Here is a 25,205-nt window from a genome sequence, read left to right on the forward strand (position 1 = left end):
CTTATATGGTTTAGCTTATTTATAAGCTTTGATATTATTTGGAGGAAGTTCTAGGATTGCCTTTGGCTTTCCTCTATTATTATGTATTATATATGTGGAAGCTGTTACCATGCTGGGGACCTTTGGTTCTCACCCATGCGAATTTTGTGGTTTTCAGATGCAGGACGTGAGGTTTCCCGCTGAGGCATGCTGGAGACTTCTATATTTGCGAAGATCCTTTGTTCTCGGGGCTATGTTTTGGTTTATATTTTTGCTTAGATACTTTTATCTCCATTAAATAATACAAACTGTGATGACTCCTCTTATGGGAGATTTTGGAGAATAGGTTTTATGTTTTTGTGTCCCTTTTGGGTTTCCTTTGGGGTTTTCCTTATTTTTATCATATGTATATATTGCTATGCTCGGACCGGTTATCTTCGCAGTCGGATCTTGAGTCTTGATATTCCTGTTTTTGATACTCCTTTGTATATATATAATCTCGCGTTGGTTTATCCTTGTTCGTTATGTTATCGATCAGAGTGTTGCGCTTATGAGTTGCGATTTTTTTGTTTACCCCTTTTTCTACAAAGGCTCCTTGTTATAATCAATCATTCATACTACTATACGTACTAAATTTTTATTTTTGAGGTCGTAATACCTTACCATCTTTAAATTATGACTTAAGCATAAGACTTTGTATGGTAGGATGTTACAGCACTACAACAAATGAATATAAAATGAATATAGAAGATAAAGAAGGTAAAAAAGAGTAGTTGTGAAATAAAATAAAGATGATGATGCAGGTTAAGAGAATAAATTTTGCAATCAATTCTCAATGGTAAGAACTGAAAGCAAAAGTCATAAAATAATGTTTTAAGTATAAAATCATGTTGAGAAGAAATTATCCAAATAAATTTGGTTCAGTGTTCAAGGTTTTTTCATTATTAAAATCATGTTTCTAAATGCTAAACCAAACATATACTAAATGATAATTTAATTGATATTATAACATAATTATTTTTCAAATTATATTGTTTAGACTTGATTGGTCTCTTTAATTATTTTGTTGGTCTCTATAATTTTACTAAATTTTTAATTAAGTCTCTATATATATTTTTTTAATTGGATCCTTACACTATTTTTAATTTTGTAACTAGATCATGCATTTCTAGTATAAAAATGGTTAGAATTAACTAAATATTTTTTCGCAAATTAAAGATATATATAATTAAGAACCTAATTAAATTTTTTATTATATATTTTTTGGAAAAAATATTCTATTATTAATTTTAATATTCTTGACATAAAAAGAACTTAATTATAAAATTTAAAGTAGTGTAGGAATTTAATTGAAAAAAAAATATAAAGATCTAATTGTAAATTTGGTAAAAATATTGAGACTAATAGAATAATTAAATTTTTTTATTATGATAATTTATTACTTCAAATTCTAGAAAATTGAGTTTGAACTCTTATGCATGTTAGATTTTTTTATAATAAAAAAATCATAAAAATGATTTTTTTTAGATACAAATGAATTAAGCATTGATATTCAATGAATTTTAATAAATTATTATATTTTAATTTGAAAATAAAATACAAAATTTAATTTTTATTATTATTTATTTTGATTTTTTATATTTCATTTAAATTCAAATGAGTGTAATTTTTATTAAATTTTTTCACAATTTTATTAATTCTTTTGATAATGAGTAGAAAAATAAATTAAACAAGAATAGTTATGGAAGAAGATACACCCCTAAAATCAGCATAAAATTGAACAAAAATAACACTAGACAAAGTCTCGTAATGAATCGCAAAAAGAGTTGGGAGTGACCAAACTTTGCTAAACAATAAGCACAACCATTTCTTTTTCTAAAGACATGACACATTGACATATTCTATTCCATAGCCAACCATCTACAAATTACTGTTAATATAAGAAAAACAGCATGGCAAACATGCAGATTATCTGATAATTTTAAAATTATTCTAGAATTTATTTTTACTTAAATATTGATAAAGTCCTACTAAAAAAAATAGATAGACTTAGAAAAATAGCCTATAATTTGACTAAAGTGATGAAGCAGTTCTCAAATTGGCGCTATAAACTGCAGGAAATTTTTTATAATCATTTCAAAGAATGTTTCATTGTATTTTAAATCACAATAGAATTACTCATATAATATTCACTGAATTCTAGTCCTGACTTCTTTATATATTTGCTTTGAAACGATTTTCACATTATTTACTTACATGTTTATATCTGTGATGTTATTGTAACAAGTGTTGTTCTAAAGATTCTTTCTGATCGAAACTGACACCGGATAATAAACACAATCATAACTTGATTCTGCTGGCTGTTCTGTTTGTTTAGCCATAAGAACGAGGACAACTTTAAATTTTATACCGAAAAGAGAGTAGCTCTGTGAAGGAAGAGGAAATGAACTCTTTTATTATAAAAAATAAATGTTAAAATTTGAGTGATTAATATTAATTTATACTATTGAATGATTTTTTTAAGGTTTAATTATTCTGTTGGTCCCTATAGTTTAGCGAATTTTTTAATTAGATCCCTACACTTTTTTTCTTTTTAATTGGATCCCTATACGTTAATTTTTTTTCAATTAAGTCCTTGCCGTGAGAATAGCGTTTAAGATAACGGAATATTCTGTTTAAAAAACGAATATTCTTCTATTTGAGTTAGATATTCCAATCGTACATATCTCTATTTTTTCAAAATACCCAAAAACTCCTTGGTCACAAAGGAAAACAAAACCCTAGCCAGCCCCTAATTTTCTCTCTGAAAATCGTGGAAAGTGCGCTTCTCCTCCAGGGGTCTGTCTTCTTCATCCATAGGCTTCGGCATCTTCATCCATAGCCGTCGGTCCGTGATCTTCATTCAAAGCCGTGGTGGTCGGCCGTCTGTCGCATCCTTCTTCCTGCGCTGCTCTGTTCTGCGTTGCTTTGTTCTGTGGTCTTCTGCGTTCACTTTGGAAGAGCTTATTGACGAAGAGGAGGTGATCCAAGAATGCAAGGCCTTAAACAGTCGACTCATCAAAAGTAGAAGGCTATCTTGAGGGAAGTTTATAAGAAGAAGAGTACACGTCAAGCTCTTGATCTCCATCCTAAGAAGTAAGAAGACCAGAACCATTCGCAGGGCTCACCAAGCACCAGGTATTTGCCTTGCCTTGTGTTTAAATTCTTTAATTAGCTTTGAATTTTGTTCCTGTTCATTCATCATGCTACTCTGATGTTGAGATATAGCACCAGGTTTCTAGTTCTAGCATACTGTTAAAGCATAGATATTTCACTTCAGCAACTTCATTGTTCATAGGATCATTAAAAAAATTGAAGAAATGTGGCTGTGCTTGTATAGAATCTAGTGATGCAAAACAGAAATTAACTGCATCAATTTATTCAATGTTTGTGAATTGTTAGCAGTATTTTATTCCCTGCCAAAGCTAAACAGAATATATGGATGCAAATTGCAAAATTTTAGTAATGGTTAACAATGGATTTCCAGGTTCTTTGTGATTTAATTGATCTTCTGAATTTGTGCTTGATTATGTTGTGGCGAATGTTTAATTGATCTTCTGAATATGTGATTTTATTTGTGATGATTGAATGCTAATCAAACACTTGGGGCTGAGATTAAATGATGAAAAGTGATAAGAGAACCAAGGATATGAAAGATTAAGTTTAAGGATAGTTGAGAATCAATAAAATACACCAAAGCTGTTTCTGCAAAATTAGGCAGTAAAAACCGAAGGGTATACAAGGTAAATTTATAGTAGTGTGAATAGGGATTATAGGAAAAAAATCAATGTACATCTTTGGGTAGAAAATTCCATGAATAGAAGTTGACTATATAGTGTTGGAGATGCCAAATTCTTTTGGGAATTCTTGTGACTAATCTGCTGATGTATGCTGTTACCCTTTTCTAAATGCTTATTGCTTGCTAACCTTTGATTAAGACTTATTTTAAAGTTGAAGTAATTTGTAATAATGTTGATATTGTTTTCATTGCCACATACTTTCAGAATGATGAGATGCCGAATGGATGGCCACTGGGTCTTGGGTTTTTGAATATAAAGCTTAGAGTTACAGAGGCACCCGCAGCTGCACCGGTGGAGCCTTTCTCATCGACGCAGATGCCATCCACCAGCTTCTCCTCATTCTCATCCTCCAACCTTGATACTGAGGTAAAATGAAGCAAATCTACTTTTGTCCCCTTTTTGTATTGAAATATATACACCAAGTTAATTAGTCTCCAAAGACACCAATATAAGAATGTATCAAGAATTAAGCAGAAGAATTGGTGTTTATAACTGCCTTTTCTTGCATTGGAAACCAGCAGTCAACAGCATCTTTCTTCCAAGACAAGAGTGTATCCCTTGGGCGTCTTATAGGAATAAGAGGAGGGGAGAGAGGACGATTGTACTTGCCAAACACGTTGAGGTTTGAAGACACTACTGAGAAGAAAATATTAGGAGATGCTTCTTGTTCTGATTCATCTAACTCAAAGGTACAAGAAGTGGATGTGTCTGGAGGCATTTGCATACCCACATTACTTGATGTCCTGCTCAGAATCAGCACCAAAACTAAGAGAACTTCAAGGAACTAGCTACTACCTAGTACCTACCATATGAATATGCTGTCACACTAAAGAATTTAACTAGTGATTTTCATCCCATTTTTCTTGAATGGTCCATTTGATCTTTCACAACTCTATTATAACTTAGTTATATTTCAGATTATGGGGATTATACATTGATTTTGAATTCCCAATTTCGCTATTCCGGTAATTTCTTGTAGTGTGAATAGGGATTATAGGAATATCTTTCATTGAATATTTATAGTTTTACTAAATTTTTAATTAGGTCCCTATATTTTTTTTCAATTAGGTCCCCAAGGGTATACAAGTAATTTCACAATTCACTAACATTTTTTTGACGTTTAACGTTAATAGGGACTAAATTGAAAAAAAAATTAACGTATAGGGACCCAATTAAAAGGAAAAAAAGTGTAGGGACTTAATTGAAAAATTCGCTAAACTATAGGGACCAACAGAGTAATTAAACCTTTTTTTAAATAGTACTTTTTATAACACATTTTAATTAATTAAAAAAATAAATAAGTAAATATATTTATTGTTATTGTTCATCGAAAAATATTTTCGATGAAAGAAAGTTGATATTTTAGATAAGATGTACACGTAAGCGTAAAGTTGGTATTGATTTCGATTGGCTTATTAATCGAGTAAGCCTAATCGATTAAAAGATTGGTAATCGAGTAAGACATCCAATAGGCGCGTTGGACAATCATGATTGTAGAACAGTTAAGTGGTTTCTTTCACGTGAGAAAATCATGGGAAATGTCTATAATCAAGGGAGCGGAACGATTATCAAGAGGGACTACATTTAAAGTCGTAATTTCGTAATTAATTGTAGTTAATTGTCAGTTACGATAGATGAATTATAAATACTAAAAACATCAAGGATTAAGGGTTGGAACTTTTACTCAGAAAAACACTCGAGCACACTCACATTCCAGTGAATTCCTGAGTCTGCAATCAAGTAACTTTTCTGTAGGGTTCCTTCCATCTCTTCATCTTTTCAATTTACTTTTCTGTAAATTTGACATTTCAAGTAATTTTATTTTCTAAGTTCTTTCTATTTTAATTGTTCAATTTATCTTCTTATATTTTAATCTTTCATGTTAAAGTCCTTTGATCCAATTAAAGGCATTTTATTGCTTTCTTTTAAATTTCAATGCAAGTTATTTTTTATTTATAAACGATTTTCCTTTTGAAAACTTTATTTCTTTTCTATGATTTCTTCAATTTACAAAGTTTAATTTATCATTATTCTCAAAACTTATCTAATGGAAAACACTTTGATGCACTTCTAAAAGAACTGGTACCTGCAAAGAGGAGTAGGTTTCGCTCCTAGACCATTAGAATCGAACCACCATCGATTTGCTAAAAATCGACAAAACAAATTGACACGCCCAGTGGAACAGTTTTTAAATCGAAGTGTGTCAAATAACTTTTTCCAATATTACTTGGTGTATGCGATTACAGAGTGGAAAAATCATTCACATGGCTGATGAGATATCAATTGTGAATGGTGGTTCATCCACTAATGAAAGTATACCAGTATCTGTGCAACAAGCCGACGTGTTTTCACGTTCGGAGGCTACAATTGGAATCGAAAGTATAGCAATTACGATTGTTCAGACTGGAAACGTGGGACGTAATACTCGTCCACGTGGCCTTGTGCCACCATATCAACCTCCATTAACTGCTGGTTGGCCTCCTTATGGTCTTCCTCTTGGTTATACCCCACCGGTGGGTGGCTTTATTCTGCCTATCCATTTTGGGATTGCAAATGGAGTGAATAATACTCAAAACCTACAAAAACATTCCGAGTATTCTCGTGATTATAATGTGGGTTCCACTTCGAATGCTGTTGATTCGATGGCAGTATATCGACAACAAGTGGAGGAAAGTCATCATGACTTAGTCAATTTATTGACCCAACAAATGACTACAATTCTGAATCCCATGATGACTGATCATGAATTGAAATTCGAGCTTCTTGCTAGACAAGTCGAAAGGATTGCTCGAATTGTCAATCATAATGAAGGTGAAAGGCATAATGCCAAGGAAAATAACGAAGGAGCAAAAAATGTTTTTCAAAATGAAAACAATATTTTGAATCGAGAAAATCCTTATGTAGTTCCTCGAGGACAAAATGCTGATGACCTTTTAGCCAAATTACGTGGCGGTGAACGTTATCAAGTCACTAGAATTGTGGAAGAAATATTAAATAGGGTTGGACTGAATGTTGGTTTTATGAATCAACCACATTTTGTGTCCGCTTTTTCCCAAGTTGTTCAGATGGCTAAAGTGCCAAGAGGGGTAAAGAATCCGAAGATAGTCACAAAATTTGCTGGTGAAGTTGGAGAATCAACTACTGAACATGTTGCTCATTATTTGGTCGAGATCAGGAACTTAGCTAATGATGAAAATTTGAAAATGAAGTTTTTTTCTTCTTCATTGACGAAGAATGCATTTACTTAGTTTTCGAATCTCAGACTAAATTCGATTACAACATGGAATCAGTTAGAAACTGCTTTTCACGCTCAGTTTTATCGAGGGGAGATAAATGTAGCAGTTAGTGATCTAGTGGCTTTGAAACGTGAAGATGGAGAAACCATCGATGATTATTTAATACGTTTCAAAAATGCTAGAAGTAGATGCTATGTGTCATTACCCGAAAGTGAGATAGTGAAAATAGCAACCATGGGGTTAGGATTCTATATGCGTAAAAAATTGCTTAATGTACATATTCCTAATTTGGCCCATTTGGCTGAAAAGGTTCGACAGACTGAATTCATGAAAAAAGAGAAAGAAAAGTATAGAAATGAGCAGAGGTCAAAAAGTAAACCTTTTACTCGAAAAGAAAAGGTTGCTTATGTAACCGTGGAGCCCTCAGAGGAGGAATTCGATTTCAAAACAGAAGTCGCTTTGGCTGAACTGAAGAAAGGTCCTCCATATGTTTGTTCTTTACTCAAGAAACTTCCTAGTAATGAAAAGTCGAATGATTCAAAACTAAAAAGTGGAAAGAAATATAGTTTTGATATTTTGAAATCTGATCATATTTTTGATGTGTTGCTTAAAGATAAACAATTAATTTTGCCTGAGGGTAGAACTTTACTTTCCGTGAAAGATTTAAAAGGAAAGCCTTACTGTAAATTTCATCAAGCAACAAGTCATTCGACTAACAGTTGTGTCCATTTCAGGGACTTGATTCAAGAAGCAATAATGGAAGGACGGCTAAAATTCGACGATGGCAAGAAAGAGATGAAGGTTGATGTAGATCCTTTCGAGGTTGATGCTAGTTATGTCGAACCTTGCTTAGGGGTGAATATGGTTGGCATGTCTTATGACTTTGATGTGGCTCTTGATGATTTTGAGTCACATGTGAGATGTGTATACCCCAGAACAGGGGATGGCTTGCTGGATTTCTTAGTTCAGCAAAAGATTAAAGACCGAGATGTATCTCTGTGTCCAAGGTGCAATGCTATTTTTGATGCTGAAGCGGCAACAATCTTTGAAAAGGAAAGGATAAAGAAAGAATTGGTTCATAGGGAAGAGCAATCATGCCAGAGGCAGCCAATTCGACGCGTGGAGGGTTCTAGTTCAAAGATCCCTCATCATAATGTGACTGCACCTTTAAGCCGATCCCTGGCTATAGTTGTTCAGTGGATTAGAAATTGTCAGAAATTCTAGAGGCGTGATTATTTGTATCGACGTAATCCTCAATGGTGGCATCAAGTACCTTCTTGAAATCAATTTTCATACTATCGAGGCCGGGCCAGGGGTTATCCAAGAGGTAGAGGTAGAAGGAGAAGTTTCAATCAGAATAAGAAACTTCAGCTAGAGGCAGGCAATGAGATAAGCAAGGGGGGCAACGCCTTCGGTGCATTCTTGAATTGTCTTTCCTTTTGATGGAGAGACTTATCCCAAGGAGATTCCATCGCCTGCAAAGATGGAAAAAGGCAAAGCAGTGGCCCAGTCCTTAGGAGTCGACAAAAATAAAGATGTCGATGTCGATGAAGAGTATTTTGATGAAGGAGATGATAACATGATAGAGACGATTTCGATCATCCCAACTGAATATCTTGGAGAATGTGAAAGTAATCCAGACGAAGACTATGATCAGGAAGATGAGGGGCCTTTCTCTTTTATCCGAATTGAAGATGAGCCGGAGTACTTTTCTCGGCCCATTGAAAAACAAATGTCTCATTTATGCCCACTTCATATTATCACTATTTTGAATGGGTTTAAGATAATCAAGGTGTTGATTGATGGTGGGGTAGCAATTAGTCTTCTGCTTGAGAGAATGTTGGGAAAAGTAGGAAAGTATCCTGATAATCTGGTTCCTACAAATATTGCTGTGACTGATTTTAGTGGGACTTCTACACCAGCGAAAGGGCTGGTCACCTTGACTGTGAAGGTGGGGCCATCAGAAAGGCATTCAGTGTTTGTGGTAGTACCATTGAAGGCCAGTTACAATGCCTTGTTGGGGCGAGATTGGATCCACGGTGTGGGAGCCGTACCTTCTAATGTGCATCAGAGCGTGCTTCTGTGGACTAAGGAGGGTAAACCTGAAATTGTCAAAGCGGATTCGAGTTTATATGTCGAACAAATGCATGTCGATTTCAGGATATATAATCGTAAGTTAAATCCCTTAAATTTCGATCGATCACTGAATCCTTATAATTGTGAAGGGTGCTATTTGACCTCGAAAGGCCTTTCGGTGAAGTTGCGTTACCCAGAGGTGGGTTTCGAGCCGACTGGTTGGCATTGTCTCTCTTAAAGCTCTTGAAGAAAACTACTCTATGGACCAGGTTGAGGAAGTTTCTTATTACCTGGTAACATTGCATAATTATTTAAATAATTTTTAGTGTTTAGAAAATAAAGATGATTCTTCTGATGAAGTTGAATCAGATAGGGTTAATAATCTTATTAGTTGTAAAGTGTTCGATTCGACGTCTTCAGTCGAATTTAGTTATGATTTCTCTATTTCTTGTAATGAAAATAACGATGCAAGTCGGACTGCCGATTTAATAGCAGAGGCTCATTGTGTAGAAAATAGAAGTAATGAAGACTAAATTAATGATCAAATTTCTTCTGTTTCTGATGATTCTATTGATTTCACTTTTGATTGCATCTATGATTTAGAACCATTGGGTTTTGAAAAATATTCAATAAAAGATGATGATTATTATAAAGGGTTTGAATCACCAGATCCCTTAGAGAAAATTAATCTGGGGACTCTTGATGATGTTCGAATTACATATGTTTGTAAAGATCTTGTTGATCCCTTTCGAACTGAACTCTTCGATCTTTTACATGAGTTTAAAGATTGTTTTGCTTGGGATTATCATGAGATGCCTGGTCTTGATCGTTCAATAGTAGAACATCGATTAGCATTGAAACCCAATGCTCGACCTGTGAAGCAAACTCCAAGACATTTTGCTCCTGAAATTAATATAAAAATTAAAGAAGAAATAGAACGCTTGATCAAAGCAAAATTTATTTGAACTGCACGCTATGTTGAGTGGGTGTCGAATATTGTTCCCGTTATGAAGAAGAATGAGAAGTTAAGAGTATGCATCGATTTTCGAGATTTGAATAATGCTACTCCAAAAGACGAGTATTTTATGCCTATCGCAGATATGTTAATCGATTCTGCAGCAGAAAATGAAATCCTTAGTTTCATGGACGATTATTCTGGATATAACCAAATTTTCATTGCAGAAGACGATGTAGCCAAAACTGCCTTTCATTGTCCTGGGGCATTAGGTACTTATGAATGGGTAGTTATGTCTTTTGGTTTGAAGAGTGCTAGAGCAACGTATCAGCGAGCAATGAATGCAATTTTCCATGAATTTATTGGGAAATTCATGGTAGTATATATCGATGATGTTATGGTCAAATCGATTTCAGTAAGTCAACACATTGATCATTTAAGAAAAGCATTTCTTACTATGAGAAAGAAAGGGTTAAAAATGAATCCTTTGAAATGTGCTTTTGGTGTATCGGCTGAAAATTTTTTGGGTTTTGTTGTTCATAAAAAAGGGATTGCTATTGACAAAAATAAAGCAGATGCGATATTGGCGTTGTCAGCACCCAAATCAAAGAAAGAAGTGCAATCCTTTTTAGGTAAGGTAAATTATCTTTGAAGATTCATTTCGAATCTTTCAGATCGAACTAGAGTGTTTGCACCTCTAGTGAAACTAAAAAACGACTCACAATTTGAATGGACAACGAAACATCAATCGGCGTTCGATTCGATTAAGACTTATATGTCTAAAACCTCGATTATGGCGAACATTCGTCCATCTAAGCCCTTAAAATTATATATTACAGCGTCTGAAGTTACTATAGGATGTATGTTAGCTCAAGATGATGAAAACAGGCATGAACAGGCAGTTTATTATCTTAGTCGAGTTTTAACCGATATTGAAACGAGGTATTCCCCGATCGAGAAATTGTGCTTGTCTTTATATCAGGCTTGTATGAAATTAAAGTGTTATATGGTGGCTAAGTCAGTGAAAGTTATAGCACAAACTGATCTTATTAAATATATGTTAAGTTTTCCTATGTTAAGGAGACGTTTAGGAAAATGGATGTTAGCATTGATAGAATTCGATTTACAGTATATACCAGCAAAGGCTGTTAAAGGACATGTCATTGTAGACTTTCTTGTGGGTAATTCGAAAGACCTGCATGACCAGACGGCAAATATAATCAATGTGTAAGTCAACTATTGGAAATTATATTTTGATGGATCAAAACATAATGATGGTGCAGGAGTTGGAATCCTTGTTGTTTCGCCGGAAGATATTCCATCAGAATTTTTGTTTGAATTAAAGTATCCTTGTTCCAATAATGTGGCCGAATATGAGGCTTTGATTTTGGGTCTTGAAATTTTAATTGGCAAAGGAGCTTTAGAGGTTCAAATTTTAGTTGGTTTTAAAGCAGTTATCGAAGGAGTTTAAGTGTAATAATGAGACGTTACAAAAATATTTAGTAACTTTGGGAATTATTAACGTCTTTTCGAAAAGTTTCTTTGGTGTATATCCCTAGAATTCATAATGAAATTGCTAATGAGTTAGCCCAAATCGCTTCGAGGTATCGGATCGGTCCAGAAACTATTAAGAGATTATCTAGTATCCATCAAATCTTAGTGCCAGCAAATGAAAGAGAAGTTTTGTGTATAGACGAATGGGAGGATTCTGATTGGAGAAGGCCTATTGCTCATTATTTAAAAAATCCCAATATTGTAGTCGATAGAAAGATAAAGTTACAAGCAATAAATTTTGTCTTAATGGCTGATGAATTGTATAAAAAGGGATTGATGAGAGTTTGTTGAGATGCCTAGGTCGAGATGATCATAACAATGCTTTGGGTGAAGTCCATAATGGAATATGTGGTGCCCATCAGGCAGGAAAGAAGATGAAATGGGTGTTATATCGCAATCATGTATATTGGCCATCTATGATAAAAGATTGTATTAATTATGCAAAGACGTGTCAAGAATGTCAGAAACATGGTTCGATACAACAGATTCCACCGGCTAAACTGCATTCGATAATAAAACCATGGCCATTTAGAGGTTGGGCTTTAGATTTGATTGAGTTGATTCACCCTCCTTCATCAAAACAACATAAGTTTATCTTAGTAGCCATTGATTATTTCACAAAATAGGTTGAAGCAGTTCCCCTAATAGAAGTTGGTCAAAGTGAAATAATAGACTTTGTCGAGGAACATATTATACATCGATTTGGAATTCCTCAAACGTTAAGTACTGACCAAGGAACTATGTTTACTGGCCAGAGAATTAAAAATTTTGCGGCTTCAAGGAGTATTAATATGGTTACTTCAACTCCTTATTATGCGCAGGCTAATGGGCAAGTAGAGACAGCAAATAAAATACTGATAAGTTTGATTAAAAAGCACATCAGAAATAAGCACGAACATGGCATAAAACTTTAAGCCAAGTGTTATGGGCTTATCAAAACTCGCCAAGAGGATCAACGAGGACTTCACCTTATAAATTGGTGTATGGCCATGATGCAGTGTTACCATTAGAAATTAATTTGAATACTTTAAGAGTATCAAAACAGAATGATTTGCCAGTTGATGATTATGGAATGCAATGTTTGATGAGTTAAATGAATTAGATTCAGAGCGAATCCTGACACTCGATAATGTGATTCGACAAAAGAAAGTATTGCTCAAAATTATAATTGTCGAATTAAAGAAAAATCTTTCAGGATAAGCGAGTTAGTTTTAAAAGTCATTTTACCGATGGAAAAGAAATCGAGATTTTTGGGTAAATGGTCCCATGTTTGGGAAGGTCCTTTTCAAATAATAGGGACATATTCTGGAAATTCCTATCAGATTAAAGATATCGAGTCAGAAAAGGCGATTAACTCGATTAATGAGAAATACTTGAAGCAATACTATTGTTGGCAGAATTAGAAGTTCAACATGCATAAGTCCAGAAAAGATAGGAACCATTACAAAATAAAGTAAAACTTGAAATGAAAGAAAATTCAAGGAGCTACTAGTTTGGCTAAGTCAGAGCGTAACTTTGCCCTTTTGCTTTCCAGGATCGAAAGTGCCTCGATTTGTTTGAACTTATCAAATTAGACTTTTTCAAGTTGTTTTTCATATTCTTCCCGCTTGATCTCAATGGAAACAAGTTCTTGAATGAGGCGATGTTGTTCCTGTTGGGTAGCTGCCATGGGTTTGGCTACAGTAGCTCGATTTTGTCACACTTTGGCAAGCTTTTCATTGATTTGAGCCAATTCTGCTCCAAGTTTTGCTTCTTCTTGATCATGAAAAGCTTGAACAGAAATAGCATGAGAGATGCTCAGATCGAATTCTTCACGAGAAGCTTGGATTGGCTGAGCGGCTGCCAAACAAATTTCTATATTAGTTTTAATATTGGTCTCTTCAGTCTCAGTTTCTTGAAGTTGAAAATGGGATGCTACACTCTCATTGAGAAGTTGTTTGAATCCTTGAATTGAGGCTGAATTTAGTGTGCTAGCCAGAAGCTCTAAGGAAGAATTCAAAAGATCAGCCAGGAGTTGATTAAGAATTGTATCATTAACCCATGTGGTAGGTGGATGATCCAAGAGCTTTATGAGTGATCGAAGCTGCTCTCGAGTGTTAGCATTTAATTCGAATGAAGGCTTTGATGTGGCAGGTCTTGAGAGCGTAGGCACTGGTACATGTACCTTATTTTCTTGGATAACTTGGCTTAAAACAGAGATCAAGTCAGCTAAAGTAGCACTTGTAGGAGTGGTGGAAGCACTTGAGGTTTCAGGTCTTGGTCCAAGAGGAGTCTGAAAATCAACTCGGTGAGGAGGACTAGGCAATTTCGGAGGGGTTTCCAAGACTTTGGACTGAGACAAATCTGAATTTGTTGTCTCAAAATACATTTTGAGAGGGAGAGTCAGAATCTGGAGCTACTTGGTTCTCCGTAGAAAGTACAGCCTGATTGTTGTGTGAAGTTGATTCAAGTACGAGAGTTTGAGTTGGAGAATGCTGTGGAGGATCTTTTGGCAAATTGACCACTGATGTTATATGAGAAGGTAGAAAAAGAGCGTCAAGTGGTTGAGTAGATCCTGTAGCTTAGATGGAATCATGGGACGAGGAATGTCCTTAATCATGATGCTGTTGCAGAATTGGCTGGTCAGGTATCACAGGGGATGTAATTGAATGACCAGCAGTGAAAGGCTGGTATGAAAGATACATAGTTATGAGTTAAAATTCATTTCAATTTGAATAAGACACATATAGAAATGTTAAATGTTACCAGAGCAAGTTTTGGTTGCAGGACTAGTTGAGAATTTGGATCTGAATCGACTGTATCTTCTGATTGGGAAGAGGCAGTGTGAACATCTTTATTGGTTGGTTCATTTTCATCAGAACCCTCACTTGATGATAACAATACTAACTGGTAAGGAGCTAAGACTTGAGTATGGTTAAGAAAGTACAATTTGTAAAACATTCCAAGTTAAAAGGAAAAGTTGTGAGTAAAAGTAGTTACCTTTCGAGAGATTCTGGTATGAGTTCTTCTACTTTTATGAGGTGGTGGTCGAGAAGTGTCAGCTTTCTTTATGTGAGTTCTTTTTGGAGAACTCTCAGCAGCAGGGATTGTTCGAATAGTAGTTTGTTGAATTTCTTCTAAGGTACGAGTGTATCTTGAATAATAAGCAGACCACCATTCGAAACAGAATTTGGTGATATATGAGCTACGATCGTAGATCAAGGAATTGAAACGATCCCTGCGTTGTTGATTTTTTGAAAGGCAAGTATTGAAATCTTCTTGAGTTGTTAAAACAATGTGACAGAATGGATCACCATGTTGAGGTTATGGGTTGGAATGGCTTGAGAAAATCCCAGTTGTCTGGTTGTTAAGTGAGGAGCATATAGGGTTATCTTGAACTTTTCTTTTTTGTGTAAAGGCAGCCCTATCGGAATTACTTGAACAGCCAGTAGGTTCGCCCAACTTCGATTTGCAAGTTCACTTTCTTCATTAGTATTAGGAAAGAGCACACGATCAAACCAGGCAGAGCCACAATTGCGACGCAAAAAAAGAGTGAAATTGAGTTGATCAATGTCAAAATCTTTGCAGGAATAAAAAGAGAGAAAACAGCCCAGAATCTGTCTTCGTCTGATTGGGTGTTCAAAAAATTGGGTTTGTAATTAGATAATCGAAAACCTTCGATGTGTTGTTTGTCGGTACTGCCACCTCCAGGTTTTGTCATAAAAGTTTCAAAAACGACGTTGAGCCATAATTGAAGGAGCCACAGAGGGCCTCATGTACTGATTATTTTATTGTTTCGAAGGTCAAAAACAAATTGACCAAACTCTTCAAAAATGTGCCCTAGAAGGAGTTTGGCCAGGTTGAGAACTTTTCCTTCATGAAGAAGGGTAGCCAAAGGAAGGAAGAGCTTTGACATTTGTACGCTTTGAGAGCAGAACATAATTGCATTTAGCCAATAAAACAAGAAGGCTAAGTGTTCGTCATCTGTGATTTTTGTACCGTCTGCTCCCATGTTTTGGGCAATGAAGTCACTGTAGGAGTTGGTTAAGACAACATTATAATGGCGTTTGGGTTGCATGTCAGGGGTACAATCTGGAGAATTTATTGGGAGCCCTGTAATAGCAGCTACGTCGAGGAGAGACATTCCGATCATTCCGTAAGGAAGGTGGAAATTGTTGGTTGTTCTATTCCAGAAACAAGTTACAACCCCAATCATCCAAGGGTATGTTGTAAGTGAGAAATGAGAGAGTCTTAATAGTTCATGTATTCCTAAAGCTCCCCAATCAGCACTTTTTGTGGGTTCAAGGCGTTAGTACCAAGCTGTAAAATCGATTTCTCGAGGATTGATTTTTGCATTATTCCTGAAGAATTTTTGATTGATGAAATGAGAGATCTTGATAGCCTAGTTTATCAGCAGATCTTCCCCTTCAGCGCTTGGGAAGAAAGCAAGTTTTTTGTTTGCTCTTTCAAGAGATTCAATTGGTCCAAGAAAGCAGTGCACATCTGTACCGATTGTGAAGGGGATTAGGATTCTGGTATCATTAATTTGTGAATGGGGATCGTCAATGACTTCATCATTGACTTGATTGAGAATGCGAAGGGCTGGTGGAGATGGCGGTGTTACAGTGAGACCTTTACCTTTGTCTTGGGTGGTAATATGAGAAGAGGAACCAACCATTGTTAAATAGAGAAAAGGAGGCTAAAGGTTGGGGATTTTGTGAGAAAGTTCTTGGTGTAAGGAAGGTTCAAAGAAAAATGAGTTTCGAAAGATTTAAGCAAAAGAGAGAGTGATGAATTTAAAGTGTTACTGTAGACGTTACTGTGAAAAGGATGCGAATAGAGGTAACTTCGCGAGGAAGATGAAGTGGTGGAGAGAGAAAGCGCCAGTTTCGGAAGATGTGTCAAGTAGGTCAGTATTAATGGGGAGTTTTGATAATAATTATTACTAATTTGAAAATTGACATTTTCAATTTTGGATTAAGTATTTTATCTTCCGATAATGCTATCGAAGGCAAATATATTAATCTAAGGGGCACTTTGTTGATCGAAAAAATATTTTCGATGAAAGAAAGTTGATTTTTTCCATAAATTATACGCGTAAGAGTAAGGTTGGCAGTGATTGGCGCAAATGGAATTTCGATTGGCTTATTAATCGAGTAAGCCTAATCGAATAAGAGATTCGAAACAGGTAATCGAGTAAGACATTCAATAGGCGAGTTGGACAGTCATGGTAGTGGATCAGTTAGTGGTTTCTTTCACGTGAGGAAATCATGAAAAACGTCTATAATCAAGCGGCGGGAACGGTTACCAAGAGGGATTGCATTCAAAGTCGTAATTTCGTAATTGATTGTAGTCAATTGTCAGTTACAATAGATAGATTATAAATACTAGGAAGCATTAGGGATTAAGGGTTGGAACTTTTACTCAGAAAAACACTCAAGCACACTCACATCCCAACGAATTCATGAGTCTGCAATCGAGTAACTTTTCTGTAGAGTTCCTTCCATCTTTTCATCTTTTCAATTTACTTTTCTGTAAATTTGACATTTCAAGTAATTTTATTTTCTAAGTTCTTTCTATTTCAATTGTTCAATTTATCTTCTTGTATTTTAGTCTTTCATGTTAAAGTCCTTTGATCCAATCAAAGGCATTTTATTGCTTTCTTTTAAATTTCAATGCAAGTTATTTTTTATTTATAAACGATTTCCCTTTTGAAAACTTTATTTCTTTTCTATGATTTCTTCAATTTACAAAGTTTAATTTATCATTATTCTTAAAATTTATCTAATGGAAGACACTTTGATACACTTTAGAAGAACTGGTACCTACAAAGAGGAGTATGTTTCGCTCATAGACCATTAGAATCGAATCACTATCGATTTAATATTGAAATTATTTATTTTAATTTATACAATTATTCTAAGTTAATATGAATTATGGAAAACTCCAGCAACTCTATTCTTGTTCACACTAAGCAGCTCCATAGATGACTGAAACTCTTTTGTTAAACTCAAGCTGTGATGTAGACACGCATTTGAATTGCTGTCTATGTTCTTAAAAATTCTGCAATCTCTTTGGTATCATACATTGCAGTAAGCTGTCACAAAAAAAAGGGCCAAGGATTTCTTTTAAATTGATGTTGATCCAACTCCAGCTACAAATCAAAGACTAATCATTTTAAGCGCTATTAGACCGTTCTAAATTAATTTATTGCTACATGTACTAAATGCAAAATGTAATCATACATAAAATTAGAAGAATCATGATTTAGTTAATTACATAATTCAATAATAAGTTAGAATAATACTAAAATTAGAAAAATAAATAAGAAATAATCAAAATATAAAATACAGCTACTTCCTTGAACACAATCAAATTCACTAGGGACGACAGGACAAGCTTTATATTGAAACATTTTCATAATTCAAAAATCAAAAGGTACAAATTAAATTTTACTTAATTTAGTAATACATTTATAAACGGGTCGGGCAGAAAGTCACGGGTCAAGTTAGATTTGACTTGAAGATTTCCAGCCAAAAGGCAACGATGAACAATACAAAGAAAATAAAGAGTAAATCCTCAGTTATACCGTCGAAAATGGTGATTTTCCAGCCAAAGTTATAATAACAACTCTCTCTCTCTCTCTCCAAACACCGGATCCCCCCTTCTCATTTCTCAATTCTCTCCCGTTTCCCCCAGCCACGTCCATCTCCAACCCTAACAATCTCAAGGTTCTGAAACTTCTCAACACACTTTCCTCTCTCCTTCATTTATTTTTCGCTTTTCATTTTATGTTTTTAATATTCTTGTACTCTTTTTACCTATTACGCTGAGACCTCGCTTAATTTGCGCGCCATTGGTTCAGATCAAGAACCTGATTCTTGATTTGGTAAAAGGAAATCGATCGAAAGTCGTATATTTCGAGATTTCTGATTTTTTTTTGAGAAAATGAAATTATTGTTTCTTGTTTAGATTCTTTGAGGATCTGGTGGTGCCGAGCGAAGATGGCGGCTATGGTGGATCAACCTCTGTATCCGATCGCGGTTCTCATCGACGAGCTGAAGAACGAGGACATTCAGCTGAGGCTGAACTCGATCCGGAGGCTCTCGACGATCGCGCGCGCTCTCGGTGAGGAGAGGACCAGGAAGGAGCTGATCCCTTTCCTCAGCGAGAACAATGACGACGACGATGAGGTCCTCCTCGCCATGGCCGAGGAGCTTGGCGTCTTCGTACCCTACGTCGGAGGCGTGGAGTACGCCAACGTCCTGTTGCCACCGTTGGAAACCCTATGCACCGTTGAGGAAACTTGTGTTAGGGACAAATCTGTGGAGTCTCTGTGTAGGATTGGTGCTCAGATGAAGGAACAACACTTGGTTGAGCACTTCATTCCTTTAGTTAAGGTAGTAACCATGTGCATGGCTGTTATTGTTAATGCATTACCTTTGTGTTTGTGATGCTGAGTTTAGAATGGTTCCTTTAAAATGCACTCTTATCTTTAGAAACTAAAGTGCCCAATTGAAGCTGATTTAAGGTAGTAACTAGTGTACGGTTGTTATCACTTTTGTTTCATGATGTTGTTGTACAAGGAGTTTGGAATTTGTTTGCTTCAAAGCAGACTCTTCACTTTTAAAGAGTAAAATTACACAATTATAACCATTCGTGGATTGAATCAATGTTGTAGGATCTTGAAAGATACATGCACGAACAAGAGATTATAAATGTAAAACAATCATTTCACTTGATTTTCTCTTCAACAGCTATAATTGGTAATGTACTCCATAAAGTGCATGTGGTACTCTTAGAGCAGTTAAGTCCAATTTGAAGTTAGGACCTCTATATTTAAAACAGTGCATTTATTGCTTTATATTGTTTCTGTAATTTTCCATGTGTAGAGGTTGGCTGCTGGTGAGTGGTTCACAGCACGAGTTTCCTCGTGTGGCTTGTTTCATATTGCTTACCCTAGTGCACCGGAGGCAATGAAAACTGAACTGAGGACAATATATGGTCAGCTGTGTCAAGATGATATGCCAATGGTTAGGAGATCTGCTGCCACAAACCTTGGAAAGTTTGCTGCCACTGTTGAACCTGCTCACTTGAAAACAGATATCATGTCTGTATTTGAGGACCTCACACATGATGGTATGTGAAATTTATATATAATTAGTTTCACCACCCCCATCATTAATGTTAAATAAAAAATCATAAAAGTATACTTATTACATTTCGTCTTCGATATTTTACTGCTTAGTTGGTCTGATCTTGTTGTGTTCATATACTGGGTAGTATTACCAAACCTATTGTTAGTTTATCCATTCTTGTTGTTGCAGATCAAGATTCAGTTCGGCTACTTGCTGTTGAGGGCTGTGCAGCTCTTGGGAAATTGTTGGAGCTTCAAGATTGTGTTGCACATATTCTTCCTGTGATAGTCAATTTCTCTCAGGTATATTGAGCATTGACTATATATTAAATGGGAATATTTGTAGTGTATCTTACCATTTTGTTGGTATTTTAATAGGAAGAAAAGAAAAAGAAATTGCCAACAATTATAACAAGTTCATGGTTGAACTCCATGTCTGTTAAGTCTATTGTCTTGTTCAATCATGTATATTCAACCTTGAGTCCTTGACATGAACTAGTAAACACATTACACAATGAGAGGACGTCTCTCTTTCTTGCAGCTTTCTCCTTGTATTTGGTTTACAATAATTCAAGAATATCCTATGCCCTCCATCAAATGTATCACTTGTAGAATACTTTGTTCTTAAGGCATAATGTTGGCAGTTGTCTATTTATTTCGTTTCAATGGAACAATATCTGAAACTTGTATCAACATAAGATTTCTGTTTTACGATATAGAAAATTACTGGGACAGAGGATTTTTTGGAGGGCCATATATATGTTGGAGAATTCTCCATTTGTTTGTCATATTTATGTATTTTTCAATTTGCATTTATTTTTTAAGCTATTTATTGTTTTTTGAAGTTTGAACCATACCTTGTATACAAATTTTGGCTGGCTAAAAAGCAATTTTTCACCAGTTCTTTTGGATACTGTTGTGTTGTGAGGAAGACTAGGAGAAACCTTCTTGACAAAGCTGACAAACCACTGCATCTAGAATTGTTGACAGTTGAATGACTTTTCTAGTTGAGTTACTGCATCTGGCGGTGTTCATTAGTTGAATGTGTCTTATTCATGAATTATGAATAGCTACCTTGTCTGGAGTTATTTGATAAATGAATGGATTTAAACCTGGGTGGCAGGTCTGTGGGTGGTGGCTTGTCTTGCTTTACTTTTGATTTTTCATTTCATGTTCATAGTCCCATTGTTTTTCCATTTTAAAGGCATCTATATGACAATATCTATTTGTAATATAGATAAAAAGAACATTTCTTTTCGTTTTGTCTTGCTTGTGTTATTTCCAAATTGTGATTCTGCATGTTTTGTTACATATTTGAATTGCTTTTTGACCAGGATAAGTCATGGCGTGTGCGTTACATGGTTGCTAATCAATTATATGAGCTATGTGAAGCTGTTGGTCCTGAACCCACCAGGTAATGTTTCTTACCAGCTGAATGAATGATTGGTTGTCATTATACTTTTGTTTGCTTTTTCCTGATGGTGCTATCTGAAGATCATCCAATTTGATTTATGATCACTGATATTTTGCTAATGTATTTGTTTCCAATATTCTAATTGATTCTTTATAATGGTAATGCATTTTTAGGTCAGAGTTGGTTCCTGCATATGTGCGCTTACTGCGTGATAATGAGGCCGAAGTACGTATTGCTGCTGCTGGAAAAGTGACTAAATTTTCCCGAATATTAAGTCCTGAACTTGCCATTCAGCATATTCTACCTTGTGTGAAGGTACAGTTTTCTCCCTGTCACCACAGAAACAGAATTCCTTGCATGCTTGGTACTCAATTAGTCAATTTCAATGTTTGAAGATGTGTTGACTGATAAAGTCTTCTTGCTATAGGAGTTATCGACAGATTCAAGTCAACATGTTCGCTCTGCCTTGGCTTCCGTTATAATGGGAATGGCACCAGTGTTAGGGAAGGTATTAATCTCTTTCCAAGCACATACGTCATAGCAACCTAAAATGTATCTATTATACTCCATTGCCATAAAGGGGAAAAAACATATAGCTTGGTCATTTGTTGGAACAATAATTTAGAATATTAAGAAAATCTTTTCAAGTTTGTTGACCATTAAATTTCTTCTAAACATTTATAACGTTGCCCCATGACATCTTTATTCAAAATTTTTTGGAAGATCTTTCTTGATTAATAGGCTGAATTTTAGGTGTTTAAGGTACCTTATATCTGTATGCCAACTTTTTTGCACTCAATCTCACCACCTGAGTTTCTGGATCCTCACGCTTTCTTGCAGAGCATAATTTTATGTTTTTTTCTTATTCACAATTTTCCATTAACATGTAATGAGGTGAGATCGTCATACCTAAATACTTCTGCAGTATATGTCCTAAGATGGATTTGGTCTGTGTTCTCTCCAATGTGCAAGACCAATACATATATTAATTAAAAGACATGGCAGAAGGTTGGTGGAAGGCTTTGATACCAATTGATAAGAATTTGGGATAACCACAGAATGAAAACTAGCTATTGTGTTAGATATTCTATGGCCATATCAAACCCCCACTAAAATCCCATACTTCCGTTATGGTACTGATGTCATAATCTGCAATTGGATCCCAACATACTTTAATCTAACACTTGAAAAGGTCCCCTTATGTAATTCAATTCTTGTTAAAAACCAGTTGATGCATGCTACTTGTTGAAGTTAATGCGGTTTTTTTTATGGTTGTAGGATGCAACAATTGAGCAACTTCTTCCTATCTTCCTTTCTCTTTTGAAAGATGAGTTTCCTGATGTTAGGTTAAACATTATTAGCAAGCTTGATCAAGTGAACCAGGTTTGTGGCTCAACAGTGATTATTATTTCATAATCACAATCGTCATTCCAATCATTATTATCTGTCATATTATTCTCTCTGATGATGCTTTGTAATGTACATGGTGAATGCAGGTTATCGGTATTGACCTGTTATCTCAATCCCTGTTGCCAGCTATCGTTGAACTCGCTGAGGATCGGCACTGGAGAGTTCGACTTGCAATCATAGAATATATACCCTTACTAGCAAGTCAGCTGGGTGTAGGCTTTTTTGATGATAAGCTTGGAGCTCTTTGCATGCAGTGGCTAAAGGACAAGGTTTGTAAAGCAACCAAATTGTGATCTAATGTATTCCCATTTTATTGGGTATCACTGAGTTGACTAATATAACTCTTGAAACCTTTCATCTTGGATACATATTTTCTTTTTTACTCTTATATCTTAGTACTTGGGTTCTATCTGTTATTTCTATGTAATATGCTTTGAAAAAATGTCTCTCTGGCTTTAAAAAATGAGGGTAAAAAGATACTGGTGTGACAGACTATAAGAGGGATAGAAGTACCAATTTGAAACTAGATATTTTAACAGGGCAGTTATTCTCAGAGAAGACTTTCCCTCTTTAAGACATGTTGAGACTAGAAAGCCACATTTCACTAATGTTTTGGTTTTCTGTTTTCTTTTAGTTTGGAGGATTTCTTTTCCTCTGCTTATTCTCTGTATATTCCCATCCTAATTAAATGCATTTTGCAATTTCATTGGTAATGCCATCTGCAAAAGGACTAAAGGAAGATGACGTGCCTTGGGGGGAAGATTTTAATAGTATCTTCCACTGATTCAGCCAATTATAACTGTCTTAATTCCAGTCAGAAAAGTTGCAATTTATGTTGTTGCTGATTGTTCTCTAGAGTAACTGCAGAATACCGACTTTATTGATTGCATTGATTGGTTGTAGGTATATTCAATTCGTGATGCAGCTGCTAATAATGTAAAACGCTTAGCAGAAGAATTTGGACCAGAGTGGGCAATGCAGCATATCATTCCCCAGGTTTTTTAGCAGATGAATTTTGATTATTTGATATGCATCAGCAATATGTTTTACCTTAAAATGTAGAAGCATATTTTAGTCCCAGGATGTCATGGAACTTCCTCGTCTAAATCCCCCTTTTTTTTTTGTGGTTTTGGGGGGGGGGGGGGGGGGGGGTAATACTGTACCAACTTGTCAGGTTGTTTCATCATGCATTAAATGATTTTATGATCCAACAAACATATGTTAATAATGTTGAGGGAACAATCAGTCTCTGAGATCATATTTTTCACATCGGGGATTGAGCATATGCTCCCATACTTGGGGTAGTTTAATTGTGATATATAGCTGATTCAATAGCACCTGTACTATTCTTGGACTGTGGTACATAGGGTAGAATTCTGCTGTGTCAAATTTGAGTTGCAACTTGCAATAATCTTACTACACAATCTGAATGCTTATAACATTTGCAGGTTTTGGACATGATTAATGATCCGCATTATCTGTATCGGATGACTATTCTGCATGCTATTTCACTCCTAGCTCCTGTTCTAGGCACAGAAATCACTACTTCAAAACTTCTTCCCCTGGTCATTAATGCATCTAAAGATAGGTAAAATTGCTGAATTCTCACTGCTGTTGTGTATCTTTTATTTGAACCAAGTGCTCATGGAATGTCTGTCTTGCAGGGTACCCAATATCAAATTCAATGTAGCTAAAGTGTTGCAATCTCTCATTCCAATTGTTGATGAGTCGGTAAGTAGCCCATTTAAGTTTGTTTTTATGTTACTTCCATGGATTGTAATTCCATTTATGGTGAATTGGTTTCTCTTAAAAGTTTAAATTAGTAGTTACTGAATTAGCATAGGTTAACATATTCCTTGGTAACTGTCACTTGGAAAACGTTATCCGATTACTTCTCACCATACTTCTATTTTATCTTAGTGTTTTAATAGAATGCAAAATTCTTTATTATAATTACATACCATTTGAACAATGAAGGTTGCTGAGAGCACCATCCGTCCCTGTTTGGTTGAGCTCAGTGAGGATCCAGATGTTGATGTGAGGTTTTTTGCCTCTCAAGCATTGCAATCTAATGATCAAGTCCAGATGTCCAGCTAGATCAATCAGCATTTTATATTTAGATTTTGTTTTTTTCCCCTTCTATAATTTTTTACAATTTCTTACTAGATTGGCATGGCCAGCTTCTTGATTCCTTTGTATCACATCTCTGTTGTTGAGATCGTATTTTTAATTTGTTGTATCTGATATCTATACTACCAGGTTCTTTGTAGTAATGGAACATTGTCCGGAAGTAAGATGGGTTGAATTTTGACGTACAATCACTAATTTTATCATGCCACACTAGGTGATCATTTTGTATGAACTTTCATGATTTCCAATACTATGAATATATTTAAATTCTGCATAAAAGATGTACATTGATGAATTCTAGCGGTTGTTTGAGTTGAGTGATATTCATACAAAAATCTGAAAAGATCGCGATTAAGGAATGACATTTCTAATCATGATAGATATGCATGTTGCTTCTCATTATTGTGTTTGGATGGAACATAAAGTTATTGACAAGCAATGATGGGAAAAGAATGAAACGGTTATTAGTTATTACATGTTACTAATCGTAGATAAT

The 25,205-nt window shown here is 35.2% G+C and overlaps 2 protein-coding genes across 2 annotated transcripts; both read left to right on the forward strand.

Moving 5' to 3' along the window:
- The first annotated feature begins 3,493 nt into the window (after window positions 1-3,493).
- On the forward strand, window positions 3,494-4,606 carry LOC130949052 (uncharacterized). The gene is made up of 3 exons (XM_057877883.1): window positions 3,494-3,505; window positions 4,023-4,184; window positions 4,340-4,606. Exons 1-3 carry the CDS (start codon window positions 3,494-3,496, stop codon window positions 4,604-4,606), a joined length of 441 nt encoding a protein of 146 aa, XP_057733866.1.
- Window positions 4,607-18,142: 13,536 nt separating this feature from the next.
- On the forward strand, window positions 18,143-24,959 carry LOC130948681 (protein phosphatase PP2A regulatory subunit A). The gene is made up of 13 exons (XM_057877522.1): window positions 18,143-18,349; window positions 18,591-19,018; window positions 19,511-19,757; window positions 19,946-20,058; window positions 21,090-21,169; window positions 21,343-21,484; window positions 21,597-21,677; window positions 22,448-22,552; window positions 22,666-22,848; window positions 23,483-23,575; window positions 24,028-24,167; window positions 24,244-24,310; window positions 24,557-24,959. The coding sequence occupies exons 2-13, from the start codon at window positions 18,623-18,625 to the stop codon at window positions 24,674-24,676; spliced, it is 1,767 nt and encodes a 588-aa protein (XP_057733505.1). The 5' UTR covers window positions 18,143-18,349; window positions 18,591-18,622; the 3' UTR covers window positions 24,677-24,959.
- The last annotated feature ends 246 nt before the right edge of the window (window positions 24,960-25,205 follow it).

Source organism: Arachis stenosperma, chromosome 9 (genome assembly GCF_014773155.1).
Source record: "Arachis stenosperma cultivar V10309 chromosome 9, arast.V10309.gnm1.PFL2, whole genome shotgun sequence".
Lineage (NCBI taxonomy): Eukaryota > Viridiplantae > Streptophyta > Magnoliopsida > Fabales > Fabaceae > Arachis > Arachis stenosperma.